The 17554-nt window shown below is 43.8% G+C and overlaps 3 protein-coding genes across 4 annotated transcripts; all 3 read left to right on the forward strand.

Annotated features, from left to right (window-relative positions):
* Positions 1-566: 566 nt before the first annotated feature.
* On the forward strand, positions 567-6551 carry sgo2 (shugoshin 2). Of its 2 annotated transcripts, none has more exons than XM_079276460.1 (9): positions 567-703; positions 1046-1180; positions 1305-1480; positions 1601-1675; positions 2216-2286; positions 2384-2550; positions 2637-4505; positions 5545-5662; positions 5989-6551. In XM_079276460.1, exons 2-9 carry the CDS (start codon positions 1090-1092, stop codon positions 6140-6142), a joined length of 2721 nt encoding a protein of 906 aa, XP_079132586.1. In that variant the 5' UTR covers positions 567-703; positions 1046-1089; the 3' UTR covers positions 6143-6551. The 2 variants fall into 2 exon arrangements, with proteins under 2 accessions (XP_079132586.1, XP_079132587.1); XM_079276461.1 differs by having other exon boundaries at positions 5548-5662.
* A 475-nt stretch (positions 6552-7026) lies between these two features.
* c9h2orf80 (chromosome 9 C2orf80 homolog) lies at positions 7027-9285 on the forward strand (the record flags this gene model as incomplete). The annotated part of the gene is made up of 8 exons (XM_079277245.1): positions 7027-7067; positions 7152-7233; positions 7411-7493; positions 7836-7926; positions 8404-8475; positions 8607-8694; positions 8934-9043; positions 9217-9285. 8 exons carry the CDS (start codon positions 7027-7029, stop codon positions 9283-9285), a joined length of 636 nt encoding a protein of 211 aa, XP_079133371.1.
* Positions 9286-10351: 1066 nt separating this feature from the next.
* LOC306783538 (uncharacterized protein) lies at positions 10352-16856 on the forward strand (the record flags this gene model as incomplete). Its single annotated transcript, XM_079277246.1, has 7 exons — positions 10352-10363; positions 10735-10977; positions 11544-11791; positions 12321-12339; positions 13376-13618; positions 15579-15821; positions 16587-16856. 7 exons carry the CDS (start codon positions 10352-10354, stop codon positions 16854-16856), a joined length of 1278 nt encoding a protein of 425 aa, XP_079133372.1.
* Positions 16857-17554: the final 698 nt, after the last annotated feature.

Raw genomic sequence — 17554 nt, forward strand, 5'->3', positions numbered from 1 at the left:
TGTAGATTCAGATTGTTGATACATATAATAAATATAAATCAACAGGTACATTATAATACATTATTATGAATTAAGCCACCCAGCAGTATATAAAGTAAATAAAATAGGCCCACCTTTACTGGCTACAATACTTAAGTGATAAGAACATTAATGCATCTATGCATAATTTGTACTTTACTTGAATTATGTTTCAACACCTATGTACTTTTACTTATACTTGATTTTTGATAGCTTTATTTGTGAATATTTTTACTCTTCAGCACACTTTATTTTTAATTTTATTTCTTATGCTATAAGTACTAGACGTCCTGATCCACACTCCGTACCAGCTGGAGGCAGTAATGCACCAATTCATTGTTTGCCAACCGCCAATAAACCTTAAAAAAAGAAGAAGAAAAAGAAAAAGAAGAAGAAGAAGAAGAAGAAGAAGAAGACGTTTTTTGAGGCATATCGTTTCTGATTGGCCTTTCGCTTCTCTTTACACGTCCATGATTGGCGCTCAGCTTCTACGATACGCCCCCAAGCGCATGCGCGGTAATGTGGCGGACTTTTTGTTTAGGTTCAAAATGGAATCAGACAGCAGCGTCTCAAGCGATGAATTTAGGGTTTTAATGTCATGATGAGCTTACTTTAACCAATACATTCGCCAAAAATGTCATTTGTTCTCAAGGCAACATCTACCGCTGGCTAACGTTCAATAACGGTACGTTTTGTGTCCAAATGTTGAGAGTAACGTGCTAGTTAGTCTGTAGTTAACGTGTGGACGACAACACGTTAACACAACTTTTTTCGAGGTTGTCAGCAAAGTGAATCACTAACGGCCGCTCTTTGTTAGACATGTTATGTTTACAACTGGGATAAGTGTTGCTCTGGTACCAAAACATAGTAAAGTTAACGTTGAGATTGCTAGAAACGTTAATGTGTTTGACTACTAGGCCCATGCAGGCCACACACCACCCATCAAAACCGACGTTATTACCGTGACATGCTGCTGTGTGTGCTCTAAATCAGTGGTGTACAAAAGCTAACGTTTGTTTTCTTTCAGGTTATCGATTTCGTCACTTAGGCAAACTACACGTTCATCTAGCGATGTTACCTCGGAGGTCTATGGCCACTTTAAAGGCCTCCAAGCAGACTTCAGCGAACGTTACAGCATCCAAGATCAAATGCAAGATCCTCAGTGAGTCTGTCATTCACAAACGTATATTTCTGTAAATTGTACTATTGTCGAATAAGCTTTTCTGAGGGAGGAGAGCATGTCGAATTGATAGTGATTTTTATTTCTTCTTTCATGACCACACCAGACACCTCCTCCTTCTTCAAGGTCTCTCTGAAGACCAACAACAAGGCCTTGGCTCTTGGTCTGCAGGCCCAGAAGGAGAGGAGCAGGCAGCTGGAGATGGAGGTCGTGTACCTTCAGAAACAAGTGAAGGCTCTGTGCTTCGATCTGGCCGCCAAGAATTACAAGCAGAGGAAACTGGTTGGTTTGCTGTTTTCTTACATCAGTGAAAACCAAAGCCTTGATGACGATGCACAGACTGTGTCAAACGTGTGCTGTTGGATTTTACGTTTGTTCATCTTGTTGTTCTTTCTGTCCCAGCTCTTCATCTTTAAATCTCTTCGTAGCAACACTCTGGAGTGCTTCGACATGGCGGATGACCTTTTCCCCGACAGTGTAAGGATTACTCTGAAGAAGTATTAAGAATCACTCTTGTAGTGTGGCGAGTTTGTGATGGAGGTTTGAACAAAGTTACACACAATACTAGTACAGCATTATCTTGATGAGACACGAGAACTGTGAACCATGACACAAGTATAGTATTGGTCTATGTAAACGTTTTTCAACCGGATTGTTACAAGATCTCTTTTACAATAGAAGTCTCGAGGACAGCAGGATAAATCGTGAAACGCACAACAAACAGCACCTGAAAAAATCACAGGCACCTCAAGTGCTTGTCTTGTTTTGTCTTGTTTTAAGGTAGAGCAGAGTATCTTCATAGTCAAACACAGACTGGAGGTGACACTCTCAAGATCTCGATTCTGATACAAGGAACACATTTATATCTTTAATTCCCTTGTCAATGGGTCCACATGGGGTTTAAAGGTCCCACTGCTATCTGATTAAATTCACACACATTCATAAGATTGAACGATGACCGTTGATGTCAAACTGTACCGGACACAATTTGTGATTGTGACTATTTATGGCCAACAGGATCTTCCTAAAATATCTGAGGACAAGTTCTCGTCTGGGGACGTCGACAAAGAATGTCTTGCAGTGGGAAGGTGAGCAAATACTGTATTCAGAGTAATACTGAAATGTTTTTTTAGAAAGCTGTGAATAACATCTGCCATTTCTTTCTTCCTGTTCCCTCTCCCCCAGCTTAACTCCCATTTTTAGTCTCACTGATCAGTTACCTCCTCAGTTAGAAATAGCACAACATTTGTTACCAGAACCGGACGTACCAGCGGACTTGCCTGAAAAAATCATCTCTGCAAATGTCTTCAGTGTCCAGAACCGACCCAGATTGTCCACTGATCTTTCCAATGGTAGGGAGCTTTAGAATTTAATTTAACTTCCCTGAGATCCTTGGCAATATGTAATTTGTTTATTGTCCACAACTTATTTTTCACAGATATTGAGAGAACACAGTCGAGCCCGTTTGTACAAGCTCCCCAGACAGGAACGTCCCGTCCGTCCAGCAGCCTGAGGGAGGACGTAGCGAGGCTGTCAATGATCTTCTCTCAATCCGGGATCGATATGAAGTCGGTCCACTGTCTTCAGAACGGCCAAACCTCCTCAGCTGTGAGCCCGTGTGAAATACCCAAGCCATCTCTTTCTGGTGACGCCCCCCTTCCAAGTAGCTCAGACAAGGAAACCGAACCAGAACACGGTAAGAAACAAGAGAAGACTGTGCTTCTGAATACCACGATGGAGATGACGCTCAGCAATACCGCTGAGATAGTCACCGTGGAAACCAAGGCCAAAAACACCGCTCCCACCGGCACTTTGTTACCGACAGATGGGGATGTATTAGATGATATTAGAGACCCAGAGGCTGAGCTTCAGCCTACCAAAACAAAGAGTAGGAGTGTTGCTCCCTCTCTCATTCCCAAACTGATGAAGTCCGTAGCTGTCAAGCGTCAGAAAATGCCGAAGGACCAATTAAAGTCTCGTGACCATGTCGAGTCAAAAACAGGGTCCCAAGACACACCAGACCTGGACGATTATTTCATGGATCCTGAACTTAAATTTCCAAAATCCAGCAAAGGTGTAAAATTACCACCAGGGAGAGATTCAGTAGAAGAAGTCAGTTCCAAAGTCACATGCAGGAGGTCCCGGACCAAAGTCAGGAGGGCATCTTCGGTCACCCGGAAAACGTTCGTCGCTTTCCCTCCGCTCTTTTATGAAAGTGAGTCAAGGGGGTTCAAATGTGACGTGGTCCACGGTGAAGTGGAGGGAGCAGTTGAAGGACGAAAAGCCCAAGAACCGTCCGACGAGTTCCCGTTCTGTGCAGATGAGGTCACGCACCCGGAGTCGGAACATGCGGGCATGAAGAAGGCTAACCCTGAGGGAGGTCAGAAATCAAGCTGCAGGGGGACGTTTGTGGTCTCAGTGGTCAGGGATAGCACCGCATCAACTAGTGCGTCGCAGGACTTAATGCCTTCTGCGGGATCCTCCGTCCAACGTCCAACGGTCATGGATGCAGGTTTCGTTCTGAACGGTTCAGAATCAAACCCACACAGGCAGAGTTTGAGAGCCCCTGTCAGGGAAACACCGAGCCCCTGTAAGCGTCCTTGGCTGGCCACTCTGGATTCAGGAGGCCCTCAAGAGGATTTGCGTTGCGGCAATAACCGCGACGCAGCTCCGCTGGATCAAGACTGCACTCCGGAAGCAGCGTTTCAGACGCCTAAAAAAACCAAGAGAACCTATAAGAAGAAAGCCGCTCAGAGGGAGGAGCGCGTCGATCATTCAAATGACAGGAAGAAGAAAAGTAGGCGAAGCAACATCAGATTTAAAGCCGGGGATGAAGCATGTCCTCGCCGCGATGCCTCACCTCTCCGTGGCGTTGATGGGCCTGAAAGAAACAAAGAGCAGTTCGATGATTTCCAAGTGGTTGACTCACATTCTGACAGTGAAAATGGTGACATCTTTCAACATTTCTACGATTCACATCCCAACGGGTCAAAGTCACGGATGACTCAGAATCTGAAACGATATAGCAAGATATCTACGCTGCACACGACCAAAGAGAGCAGAAACCCGAGGGAAACGTTTGTCTTGAGTTTCCCGCCTGTACACACCAATGTTCCACAAGCCGACACGCGGACATCTAATGCGTCACGCAGACGCACAGTGGACCTGCTGACGGACGAGATGCCGCCGTGGCTGGACATGGCCGACACGGAGGCCGGCTCTCTGCTGGCTAGTCCCAGGAGGGAGACGTCGGGCAGAGCGGCAGTGATCGAGGAGGCTGCTGATGTCACAACCAAAGCCTCTCCAGGTGTGCTATTCATCGTTATGTCTTTATTTTATTTTATAGGTCTACCTTGATAAGAAGCGGAGACGGTTTGTCTTCTGGTGTGAAATTCATTTCGTTGTTGATCTGCAGTCACAGCGACATTAGACGGCAGTTATCTTGAGGGCAAAAACGGTCATTAATTAATGAGTGAATGAAGTTCTTGGCTGTGTGTTTGTTTTTGTCGTACTAAGTTCACCGTGCAGTCTGAACACAAGTAGGCCTATATGTATTATGTGTTGGTGAGTTATGTCACGTTACCGTCATGTCTTTCCTTTGGCTACAAATGTATTTTAATTGGCTCTAGAACACGAGGGAGCGGTACACTGCAGCCTCCTTGTGTGGCTGGAATCAGTATTACAACAAACACTTCATCCTCACTAAACTTTGTTTCACCGGTTTTATGGAAACATAATCGTGCTAAAACAGTCTTTTTCTCTCACCTGTTTCACAGATAAAAAAAAATAAAAAGATTTGAGGAACTTAGGTTATCCTGCCAAAGCCCCTTTCACCTGTTCAGTCATAAGCAGAGAGAACCATTTAGAACCGTTATGGTCTGGCTCTAAAACCAAAGCAAACGATGCTGATCAGGCAAGAAATTAACGAAACAGAGACTTTTATTTAATAAAGGTTCGGATCATTTACCAAATGTAACAGCAATGAAAATGCTGGCAGTTCGACTAATCTCGAGACCAAAACATCCAGCGTGGCACCAGGTGTGTCGGGGAGGAAGAAGTCCTCTCCCCCAGGATGGGGCGGGTCTTATAGGCTGAAGGCAGTGGTCAGCTGCCTCCAATCTGCTTGATGGCCTCACGCTCCAACCAACCAGGAACCAGGGACACTGAAAGACAGACGCAACAACACACACAAGTCCCGGCAGAGGCCCTGGGGCCGTCACAGAACTGCCTTTAAAAAAGTGGATCAGCAGAATTTCTTCCTCTCTTGCCTCTCAGTAATATAAAAACAGTTCCTTTTGTTGAATGAGCCTTAAAAGACGACTTCATTCTGATTAATTGTGTTGCAGCAGGAAGAGTCTTAACACTCACCGACACCAACACCATTCGAACGCCCGGCCGTGAGAACGGAGGGAGGACCAGGAGAGGAAAAGCTGTCGTCAGTTATAAAGAGCCGACCCTCAACAGGTGAGGACAGCTCGTCTGTGATCTGTTATTACAGCATTATTACAGCATCCATGTGCCGTGCATCCGGTAAGTATTCACAGCGCTGCACTTTTTCCACATTTGGTTATGTTACAGCCTTATTCCAAAATGGATTCAATTCTATTTTTCCCTTCAAAATTCTACACACAATATCCCACAATGACAATGATTTTTTTTTTTGGAAAAGGCTGTAACAACCAAATGTGGGAAAAGTGAAGCGCTGTGAATGCTTTCCGGATGCACGGTACACCAGGAAACAGCAGCGACTAATCAACTCCATTTCTTTGATTTAACTTTTTTTGAAACAGCAAAATGAGGCGTGGAGATAAATTCACCAACTGCGAGTTTCTGAGTTCTCCCGTGTTCAAGGACGGGAAGAAGAAGAAGAAGAAGCAGATTAATAAGAAGAAGATCAATCCTAAGTTGGAGAGATCCATTCTGGTGGACTTCTCAACTGACTGATTATTATTATTTTTATTATTTTAACCTGGTTTTATTTTAAATAGTTTTCTATATATATTTATCTACATATATTTTGTAGATGTAAACTAGTCTGTGTTTTTAAAACCACTCGTTCCCAGTCATGTCTGGCTGGTGAAGGTCTCAGAGATCGTTGGTGGTCATGCATTATTCACTCCAGGCGGTTCATCTGAAGTCTCTTCCACGTCACCGTTGACGGCTTGTGTTCAGAGAGCTTTCCATGTTCAGAGCAGCATGACTGCAGCTCACCGCGCGTAAAGGTTCTGTAGCGTCATGCCGGCTCGTTTACGGTCCACCAGATGTGTGGTGAGTACAGATGCTTGTGTGTGTGGAATTAGTTTTAAACATGCCACTGATTATTGTTGTCTGCCCATTAAAAAATGTAAATATTTTCCTTTTCTTCAGTTTTGGATTTGTTGCACACGGCTGTTTTACCACTAGTTACAGAGATTGTATTTCTTAAGGTGGACTGGACTTACTGACCAGTTGTGTAGTTGCATTTATTGGTCTCTCTCTCGCTCTGTGTGTGTGTGTGTGTGTGTGTGTGTGTGTGTGTGTGTGTGTGTGTGTGTGTGTGTGTGTGTGTGTGTGTGTGTGTGTGTGTGTGTGTGTGTGTGTGTGTGTGTGTGTGTGTGTGTGTGTGTGTGTGTGTGTGCCCAACGAGGTGTCAGGTTCACGTCCTGACCACGCAGCATTTAATTAACTCCTTATTTTTACTTTAATGTTGCGCATCACTTGTTTTTCCACGTCACTCATTCCAGTCATCATCGTGGTAATGGAGAGTATATTGTCTTTTTAAGAAGTAATTCAATATTTAGATGTTTTTGACAGGAGTAGTAGCTACATGAAAGGATTTCATTCACAAAATGGAGGCGAGGCAGCTGAAGAGAGACATTGAGGCGCTCATGTGAGTGGATGTTAAAAGCTCAGGTCGTTGGAAAAAGCACATTTTACAATGCCGACTGATTCTTTTTATTTCTAATCGCAACAGAGGCAATTACATTGGGCAGAAACTCAGAGAGAAATCTTTTGATCCAAAGGGGAAGGGGACCTCCACAATGCTGGATGACCTGGTAAAGACACGCATTAAAACACGTCGCCACAGCTGTGACTCCGAGTTAACTGCTAACATCAGTTGATGGAAGACACAGAATTCAGAGGCAGAGCTGTACAAACATTATTTATACTGTATACTAACCACTGCAACCATTCCGTGAGGATTGAGTTGCTGTGTACTTCATTTGTTCCAGGCTCACTATGACCTGGCTATCGGTGTCGCCCTTTGGTGGTTGGACAAAGACGAGGGACGTGATGTGCTTGACGGAGACATCATGTAAGCTGCTCCTGTTTTTATAGACTCAAGTTACACCAACGTAGAGGCGGAAGAAGTACTCTGATCTTTCGAGTAAAAGTAGTAATACCCGAGTGTATTCCTCTGAATATCAGGTGTGTTGGAACCAGCAGATTTGTCGTACTGTGTGGGAGACGAGTGGAAATTAAAAATGTATGATGTTCAGCAGCACCAGACGGGCTTATGTTGCTATATTTAGACACGGGGCTCATGGCCGGTCTGTGGCAAAAGTGAACAAGGGGACAAGGGCCCCTCCATCTCCTGGGGGCCCCTAGATATAAATACTTGACTGGTTGCTAAATGAAGCTTTCCTCTCTACCACAGTGGAGCAACGAGCCGCTCAGGAGGTGCTCGGTATCCTAATCGCTTAGAACGGGAGGCCATGATCCTGTCATCCTTTGCCGGGATAATTATGGTACGAGACAGTGTCACTAATACACAAATGCAGCTTTTGTTAAAGGGACAGTGTGTAGGATTTGGTGACAACTGAATACCCCACCGCTCACTCCTACTCGTCCAAGATGGTGGTAACGTGAGTGCAAAACCGTGGGAGAACTACGGTGACCTAAACATGTGAAAGGCTCTCTGTCGAGCCAGTGTTTGGTTTGTCCATTCTGGGCCACTGTAGAAACATGGTGGACTCTGTAAAGAGGACCCGCTCCCTAGATATTGAGGCTCATTCTGAGCAAACGTACCATTCTTAGTTTTAGGTGATTTTTAATCTTGTGAAAACCTAGTTATGAATATCATATTCCATTTCTCTTAATAGATCCCCCAAATGCTTCACACTGGCCCTTTAATTCCTGATGTCCCAGACAGGTTACATACCTACGAACAAAAAAAAAAGTCCAATTTGCCAGTTGCTAACCGTTGCAGCATTTTCCTGCTTCAGAGTAGCCTCCCAGTGGAGGAAATCTTGGCTCTGTACAGATGTAGACCAGCTGCTTCATACCAGCAATCCAAGGTGCCAGTATCCCGACTAATGTCTCACACTCATGTTTGGACGAAACAGACACAGTATACATATCATTATATTGTACACGTTTGTGTTTCATAATTTCGGTGGTGTATAAATGTGACATGTTTTCATCATAGGGCACAATCGTGTATCCCTTCACCCTGTCCTACCATCCGTTTGCAATGCTCGGCTCTTACAAGGCTGTTTACCACTCAAAGAAGCACAGTGAGTGTGTTTGTGACAAGTTACAGCCAAACAATGCCGACTCCTACACGTGTTTATTTTGTCTCTCTGTGTGTGTGTGTGTGTGTGTGTGACATTAAGACATTAAATCAATTATCTCAGCAGAGATTGTGTGCGACAATAAAAGTTAATCAAATGATAAGTAAGGAAAGTCACTGTTACACACACAACACACACACAAAACAGCTGAAGTCAATAGTTTTGTCAAAAATCTCTCAAAGGTGAAAAGTTGAAGCGATGGCTGTCTGAGAGGATGAAGGCGAGCGCCCCGCCTGGACGAGTGTCGGTGAACTCTTCGTCGTCTTCCTCCTCGTCTCACTCCTTCCTCAGTGTGAGTCATTTATTCTGCATGTCTGTCTTTTATCAGGGAAAGGAAATCTGAGCATGATCTAGACTGAATCTTGTTTCATGTGTTTGTTTGAAACACGTTTGAAAGACCTCTACTGCCCCCCTGTGGACGTAAACAGATATGATTATCTAACTCTGTCTCTCTCTCTCTGTTAGGACAACAGTGATCGTCATGAGAAGAGAGCTGAGCACGATGAAGGTTCACTGGAGTCTCTGCACGACTGAACTCTCCTTCCTGCAGTTAGATTTCGTGCTCGATGGACTTTCTTGAGGAAAAAAGTGTTTGAGTACAATAGTTTCTCACGTCTGCTGTCTCTTTAGGTGTTCACTTGATACTGTCACACTGACGGTCTGTAAACGTCAGTCTTTGCAGATCGATTAAAACTTTCAGTGTTCTGAGGCAGTCGATAAAGACGTTGTTTGTGATAATGAGGTTAAAGTGTTGGTGGTTGTGGCTGATAATCTGTTGTTCAGTGTAAACTAATACATGATGATGATACCCATTTAGAGTAAAAGACGACCCATCTGACATGAAACCTGATGAATGCTGTTTGATAATTTTTACAAAAACAACCCAAAATATCTCAAATTCCAAAATGTTATGCGAATAACATTTGCCTACACTAACAACTAACACATACTCTACATAAGTATTTTCATTTTCTGCAACTTTATACAAACATAGTACAGACATTTTGAAGTTTTGGGGCCGCATCCTCATTTAGTAAAGCGCTAGTTTGAAAGTAGTTAGTAGTTACTAAGATGTTAAGAAGATCTCTGTGTTTAAATGTATAAATAGCTGCTGCAACCCAATCCACATGATTAATAATGAATAACATTACAGCTCGACTGTTTCCCTGTTTCTAACACACACACACATTCACATTTTCTATCAAGTATTACGATTTTCAGCTCCCGCACTTTCAAATTCCAACAAAGGCCGTGTTGTTTTGTGATGACCTCTGACATTCTGCGTGGAAAGATGAATCCACCTGCTGCTGGATTAGCGGATTAAACGTTGCCATGCTGATGTGCATATCAACAAAGAGGGCACAGTGGGCCAGTAATTTGCCTGGTAGGACTTTTGCATTGATGATTCAGGGATTTCTGCTCTGTGCCCAGGATCAAGACCGTTGGCAGCGATGCCAGCGCGTTAAATCCCCGCTCATTGAAAAACCAGCTCAAGTGGGATCTGCTATCCCTTTGATTGAGGTTTATATAGCGGGGCTCTGGGGCTGCTTTGTGAGACCAACATTTCCCGTAGGTGACCGGCTCCAGCACTCTTTGCAGGATGAGTAGTAAGGTAAGTGTCCGCAATGATACTCATTAACCTGCTGGCAAATGTTGGTCAGACTTGTAATTGCAAATCTCTGTTTTGCCATGAAATGGTTAAAATGTAAGACTTGATATTAACTCACCCACACTTCAAAGTGTATTTGACTTCTTTTACTGGCTTTATGTTGAAGAAAATCTGCATGCAGGAAAAAATATGTTAAGTTAGATAATTTCCTGTTCATACAGCAGGGACACATATTTAGAATAAAATGTTCCTTATCGGCATAATAAGCACAAACCTTGCCGGCTGTGCAAAGGTTACAATGTAAATATAAGATGTCATACCCGTGTTTGAGGATTGTTATTGTGCACTGCCTCTGTTTTCTCTCCTGGACTCAGATCACATTTTATGAGGACAGAAACTTCCAGGGTCGCTCCCATGAGTGCGACACCGACTGCCCTGACGTGCACCCCCACTTCAGCCGCTGCAACTCCATCAAGGTGGAGAGCGGCTGCTGGGTTCTGTACGAGAAGCCCGACTACACCGGCTACCAGTACGTCCTGACCAGAGGAGAGTACCCGGACTACCAGCGCTGGATGGGCTACAATGACACCGTCCGCTCCTGCCGTACTTTCTCCTATGTGAGCAAACATTCTGTGTCACATGTTTAGTTTTTGTGAAGTGTGAAGACCTGATGTTTTGTAAGAGCTCTCCAAACAGTAACTATGTTAAAGTTAATTCAAGAAATATGATTTAGATATGTTTTATTAGGATACATGAAAAACTGTTTTGTGTCTGAGAAGCAACTTGTTTTCAATGTTTGTTTGTTTTTAAGTCCCTAACTCTGTTTTCTTTTATTTTGTGTCTGCATGAGGTAAAGACCAATACGTCCAAATCATATTTGATCCTCCCAACAACCATCAACTTCAACAAGATACTAAACTAGATGGAATTAACTGGAGATAAATGATTTGTCTCCATTTCATTTGCAGAATAAAATAAAATCAATTTGGAGAAGAAATTGAGAAAAATATGATTCATGATCAGGTGTTAAATTCCAAATGTAATTGTTAATCTCAGGCAAAAGAATGAAGGATGATCATTACTACATCCAGGACAAACTACGACGTCTCAGACGCACGTGGAGGGCTCCTGATGCACTGACGCGCTTCCTGTTCTAACGCTGTACTTCACTGTGTTCCTCCAGACCAGCGAGGGCCCCTACCGCATGCGCATCTACGAGCGCCCCAACTTCCAGGGTCAGATGATGGAGTTCAGCGAGGACTGCGAGTCGGTGCAGGATCATTTCCGCAGCCGTGACATCTACTCCTGCAACGTCATGGAGGGCTACTGGACCTTCTACGAGCACCCCAACTACCGCGGCCGGCAGTACTTCATGAGGCCCGGAGAGTTCCGCAAGTTCAGTGACTGGGGGGCCACCTGCGCCACCACCGGGTCCTTCCGAAGAATCACAGAGTTTTAATCTGGAATCTCACTCGATGCTGTTGATTTTATTTGCATTTCAATTTTCAATCCTCTAAGACACATTTATTTATGCTAAAGTTAATAAAACATGTGGTACAATAATGGAGTGGGAAAGAGATTGACCCGGCGTGTCAACAGGAAATCATTATTAAAAAACCGTAATAAATGAATCTATTGAATCTATTTTCTCTGTGCTTGTGAATACATATTTTGGTATTGACTGATTTAACTCATGAAAAAGCCATCTGGTGCAGACAAATCAAACACGCACAAACATCTTCGGTGAGAGCAGTAGTATAACTTATTATTTTGTTACTAGTCTGTTTCCCACGCTGAACTATGTGAACACAAGCGCCACGTCATCACACTTCATGTAAAATAACAAAAAGCATTCGAGGAGAGATGCACCGATCCGATGCCGACTCAAATAGCTGGTTATCGGTGACAATGGCGACGATCTCATTCAATTCTGTGTTTCCGTCTGATCACATGTGAGTAGTACGTCGTGTGTCACGCTGGTAGGCCGCACAGCTGAACATGTCACCTCTTTGGAGGAATTTCACGCTTGCAGGATTTACTATTTACATAATTATTTATAAAATGAATTAACACCTCAGTAAATTGATACCTGCGGGTTTATATTTTGTTTACAAAGTTAGGAAACCAATGTTTAAGTCCAGCCTGATGCAGCCAGTGTTCCCAGTCACTTCCCCACTGTGAGGCATGTGATTATCGATGACACACTGATATCAGATCGGAACTCTGTATCGGCCGACACCCAAAGCTCAGGTATCGTTATCAGGCCTGAAAGAAGTCAGATCGGTGCACCCCTACTTTAGAATCCAGAATTTTCGATCTATTTTTGGATTATATTTGTTTTTTAAAATGAGCGTTGCTCGATTGTAAGATTCACATCGTGGGACGTTCAAATAATTTATGTATTTTCTTGTATTTCGCTCTGCCAGTCACATTCCTACGGCCTGAATGACAGAAAGCATCTACAGCGATAATGGGGCTACTATTCCCTCCATTCATCCGTTACAGGCTACAGTACAGAACATATTTATAAAACACTGTCGATGGTTCTTTACTCTAATATCTATCCCCCCATGTTTATGTTTCTAAAGTTTCTTATAAACTACATGAATACACCGAATCCATCGCGTTTAAAACAAACAGCAGCTGGGTGAAAGAGCTCGGCATTGACTGTTCCAGCGCCTGTCCACGCTGTGGCTCTTGTTAGAAGCTGCACAATGTCTGTTAACCCTAACAGAGGACATGACAAACAGGAGTAGGGAAGACTCCTGTAGGGTCTCTGCTGACACCAGGCCACCATTTGAATAACAACACACACACACACACACGCTCTCACGGGGCACACTTATAAAGATGGGCTCTACCTTTGGTGGTCAAAAAAACAAACAGGAAGCAGTTTGAGCAACAGCAGCAGCCATCATGGGAAAGGTTTGTGTTTACCATACAAATGTCCAACGAGTGCACCTCGGCCTCTGTGAGTCGTTGAGGTTGAACAAGTGATGTAATCTGCTCCATCAGATTATCTTCTACCAGGACAGGCACTTCGGAGGCCAACACTATGAGTGCATGAGCGACTGCACTGACCTGCACTCCATGTTCGACCGCTGCCGCTCCATCCGGGTGGAGAGCGGCATGTTCGTGATCTACGACCGCCCCGGCTTCATGGGAACCCAGTACTTCATGAAGAGGGGCGAGTACTCCGACTACATGGGCACGGCGGGCATGAATGACTGCGTCAGGTCGTGCCGTATGATCCCCATGGTGAGGCCTTCTGTAAAACGATGCAGAAACACACAACATATCTATGTAGCAAGGACTGCTCATTCAACTTTTGGGAAAAAAGTGGTATTATATAGAACATATAGCTACTGTTTTACCAGCACTCCCATCAGTTTCTTAGTAATTGACACATTATATCTTTTGATTAGCACATGTTATTGACTGTTTTCTGAAGTGTGTCATGGTGACCAGCATAAATGTCTTCTGAGACCTGTTTGTAAAGCAGGAACACTTGATTTTTGTTGACCCTCTGCAGCACAGCAGCGGCTACAAGATGAGGCTGTACGAGCATTTCGACATGGGAGGTGAGATGATGGAGCTGACCGACAACTGCCCCAACCTCGTGGACCGCTTCCGCACGTCCAACTTCAACTCCTGCAACGTGATGGACGGCCACTGGCTCATGTACGAGCAGGCGAACTACAAGGGACGTCACTACTACCTGAGGCCCGGCCAGTACAAGAGCTTCAACGAGTGGAGCGGCAGCAGCTCCAGGATGGGTTCCATCAGGCGGCTCGTGGATCGCTAAAAGACAGCAGAACGGTCCTGGTGAAGTGTCTCCTCTTTGCCTTGTTTCACACGCTGAATAAAATGGCGTCAGTGCTCACTTGTATTCAGTTTTGTTCTTGCTCTCTGCGTTGGGAGGGCATGTTTTCTCATGAGGATGTGACGTCCTGACTCTCATCAGAGGCCTGAATAAAATCCTGCAAGTGCTGACACTTATAACACAGAGTCGAGCGTTATCTATTGTAGAGCTGAAGGGAAGTCTGTCTGCCACTTTTCATTGACACGTAATAAAAGAATAAAATAAATTATAATACTGAAACCTGTCCTAGGCAATCCCACCACAAGGTACATACATTTTAACCTCTATTTTCCTCTAACAACTGGGAAACTTCCACCTGCTGATGACGACCATGTGACGTGATCGAAAGCTCCAGAGTATCTCCTAAATGCACCTCGTGGTGAGACTGTTCTCTCTGCCTTCAGGGTTAGTTTATGTGTGTGTGTATGTATCCGGACCGACACGGACCTGTCCACCAGAGGGCAGTGGTAGAGAGTTGAAATGATAGATGACACAAGATCGAACTCACACGCTGTTGAAATAAAAGAGACACAAATTCTCGAATGAAACTAACGTGAGAATTACACTCAGCAACACCATCATCTTCAAAAACATCTTACAAATGAAATGCAATAGGTATGTTTGCTGTTTAAGACTTCATCAACAACTATATAGGAGCTTTGAATGATATTGTTATCTGAGAATATTATATTTCGCAACACATTACTCTAAAAACTAAAACAAACAAAAGATAACAAACTTGTGTAATGTGACATTTAATACTGTGAGGTAAATCTAAACTTTTGAAATATTTCTGATAATAAAGTTGTAAAAAATTTAAAAAAAAGCTTATCTGGAAACGAAGGTCTCTACTTAAAGCTAAAGAGGTGAAATAGCAGGGTGACACTGCGGCACAAACGCCAAAGATTCCGGTCTATTACAATATGAATGGCACCTGCAGAGTCTGCATTTCACGTGCACTATATATGGGACAGGTGGGAGTCTTCAGAGAGCTGGATGGAGCACACAGGACAAGGCACATTCATGGCGGGCCAACGGGCCTACATGGGGAAGGTAAACATCACAGCTCCCAGGAGGGCAGGGAAGGGGACGACAGAACACCGTTCATGCTGATGTGGTGACGGGAAATGCTTTTATTGTGAAGGAAACAAAGGCCAACAGGCTTTTTTGAATTCTTGAGTTTGTTTTTTAAATTAAAATAGAAGAAAGTAGATTCAAAACATGAATATACCCAGAAAAAATGTTAATTACTCATTCAAATGTACAGTATATTTCTTTGTCTTTGCAGCGTGATCAATGAAACAATATTTTTAAAATCAATTTCTAAACAAAAGCCATTATAATTTCCGTGTCTAGATTATCTTCTATGAGGACAAGAACTTCTCTGGGCGTTTTATTGAGTGCAGCAATGACTCTGCGGACCTGGCGTGCCTCCTCAAACGCTGCAACTCCATCAGGGTGGAGAGCGGCTGCTTCATGATCTATGAAAAATCCAACTATGATGGGAACCAGTACTGCCTGAGGAGAGGAGAGTACCCCGACTGTCATCACTGGATGGGTGCCAACGACTCTGTCTGCTCCTGTCGCCTCATCCACATGGTGAGCTCCTGTTTCTGGGAACTTGTATACGTATATACAGAAAACGTAAATGTATGCATGTTTCCATCCACTACTATTATTGTACTTCTAGTTCTGAAGAGTGAAGCCGATGCTTCATGTGTTAAAGCTGCATTCTCTCTAGTGTCCACCAGGGGGCGACTCCTCTGGTTGTATAGAAGTCTATGAGAAAATGACTCTACTTCTCTCTTGATTTATTACCTCAGTAAACATTGTAAACATGAGTTTATGTCTCAGTCTCTAGTTTCAAGTCTTCTTCAACACAGCATGATGTTGATTTCGTACATTATGGTCTATTTAGAGTCACACAGACCATAAAGCAGGGGATGCTTTAGGGCGGGGCTACACAGTGATTGACAGGTCTCTACCAGGTCTAAATGCCGAACTCAAGGCTACGTCCACTTCTTTTTATACGGTCTATGGTCAAACCTCGAATGGTGGGAAAATAAATGGCATTTATGTTTGTATTATCAAATAGAGTATAAGGTAACAGTCTTGTAATGACTGTACACAGATCTGATGTTGTTTCGTCATAGAGTGCTGCAGGGATGACTTTTACTTTTAGTTAGATAAAGGAAAAGGAAATCAATCCTCCGGGGACCATGAACACGATTAATGGTTGTTCACCTACTTCCGTCTGGACCAAAGTGGCGGATCAACCAGCCATATATTACATTGTAAATAAGCCCAAAGTATATTGTCTCTGAGCGCTTTACTCAACAATTCCTCTCTCTCGTGTAAAACCAGGAGCCGTCGTTCAACATGCGCCTGTACACGCGGATTGAGTTCGGAGGTCAGATGATGGACCTGGCGGACGACTGTCCCAGCGTCAAGGACCGCTTCCACGTGAACGACATCTTCTCCTGCAACGTGACCGACGGCTACTGGCTCTTCTATGAGCACCCGGACTACCGGGGCAGGATGCACCTGATAAAGCCTGGAGATTACAAGAGGTTCAGCGAGTGGGGCGGCAGGAGCGCCAGGGTCGGCTCCATCAGACGCATCCTGGACTGTTGATCTGTTTTTGGAGGATCCCAGAGCTGCATGGAGGTTTTTGGAAAGGCTTCATGCTCAGACAATGACCTACAAGACTATATAGAAAGTACAAAACACTGAAAAGCTTTTGAATTATCAATCAGAATTAGAATGGTTGACTCCCTGATATTAGGATGGACTTACGGCAAAGCACTCACCACGCGTCAAGAGCACAAACAGCAACAACAAAATGGAATACAAATATATAAATAATAAAACTATTGCAAAATGGAGTCTTCATAGTCCATTCAGTTGTGAGCAGGACCTCAGACATTTACAAAACACAGCGCGAGTTGTGAATGCTGATTAAGAGATGTTTGTAAATCCTTCACATTCAGAAGCATTTATTCCACCTCAGATATTACGTTGTAACGCATGTCTGCTCCAGATGAAACAAAAATACACAATTTGTTGATATATTGTACAGATTATCATTTGTCGGCCCCAATAAATTCAAATGAAATCTTGCTGATGCCGTGCAGTCTCTCAGTCTATTGTACAGTGGCTTTTCTGGGTGGGGGGGGGGGGATTGTGATGAACATAGAGGAAAGAACAATTACTCATCACACACCAAGAGTCATCTATACATAAACAGATTGTTCCCATCAGCCCCTCCCCCTCTGATCCATCATCACTGTGAGGGAAACATTTGAATGACAATACTTTGTGCTGTGCAATCA

Source organism: Melanostigma gelatinosum, assembly GCF_949748355.1.
Source record: "Melanostigma gelatinosum genome assembly, chromosome: 10".
In the NCBI taxonomy this organism is placed as follows: domain Eukaryota; kingdom Metazoa; phylum Chordata; class Actinopteri; order Perciformes; family Zoarcidae; genus Melanostigma; species Melanostigma gelatinosum.

What these genes read in the sequence shown, in the direction of transcription:
- sgo2 (XM_079276460.1), top strand. Translation starts at nt 1,090, where the DNA reads ATGTTACCTCGGAGGTCTATGGCCACTTTAAAGGCCTCCAAGCAGACT. An exon ending in CACAACCAAAGCCTCTCCAG is followed by an intron (nt 4,506 to 5,544) that starts GTGTGCTATTCA and finishes ATTGTGTTGCAG; the next exon opens with CAGGAAGAGTCTTAACACTC. An exon ending in AAAGAGCCGACCCTCAACAG is followed by an intron (nt 5,663 to 5,988) that starts GTGAGGACAGCT and finishes TTTTTGAAACAG; the next exon opens with CAAAATGAGGCGTGGAGATA.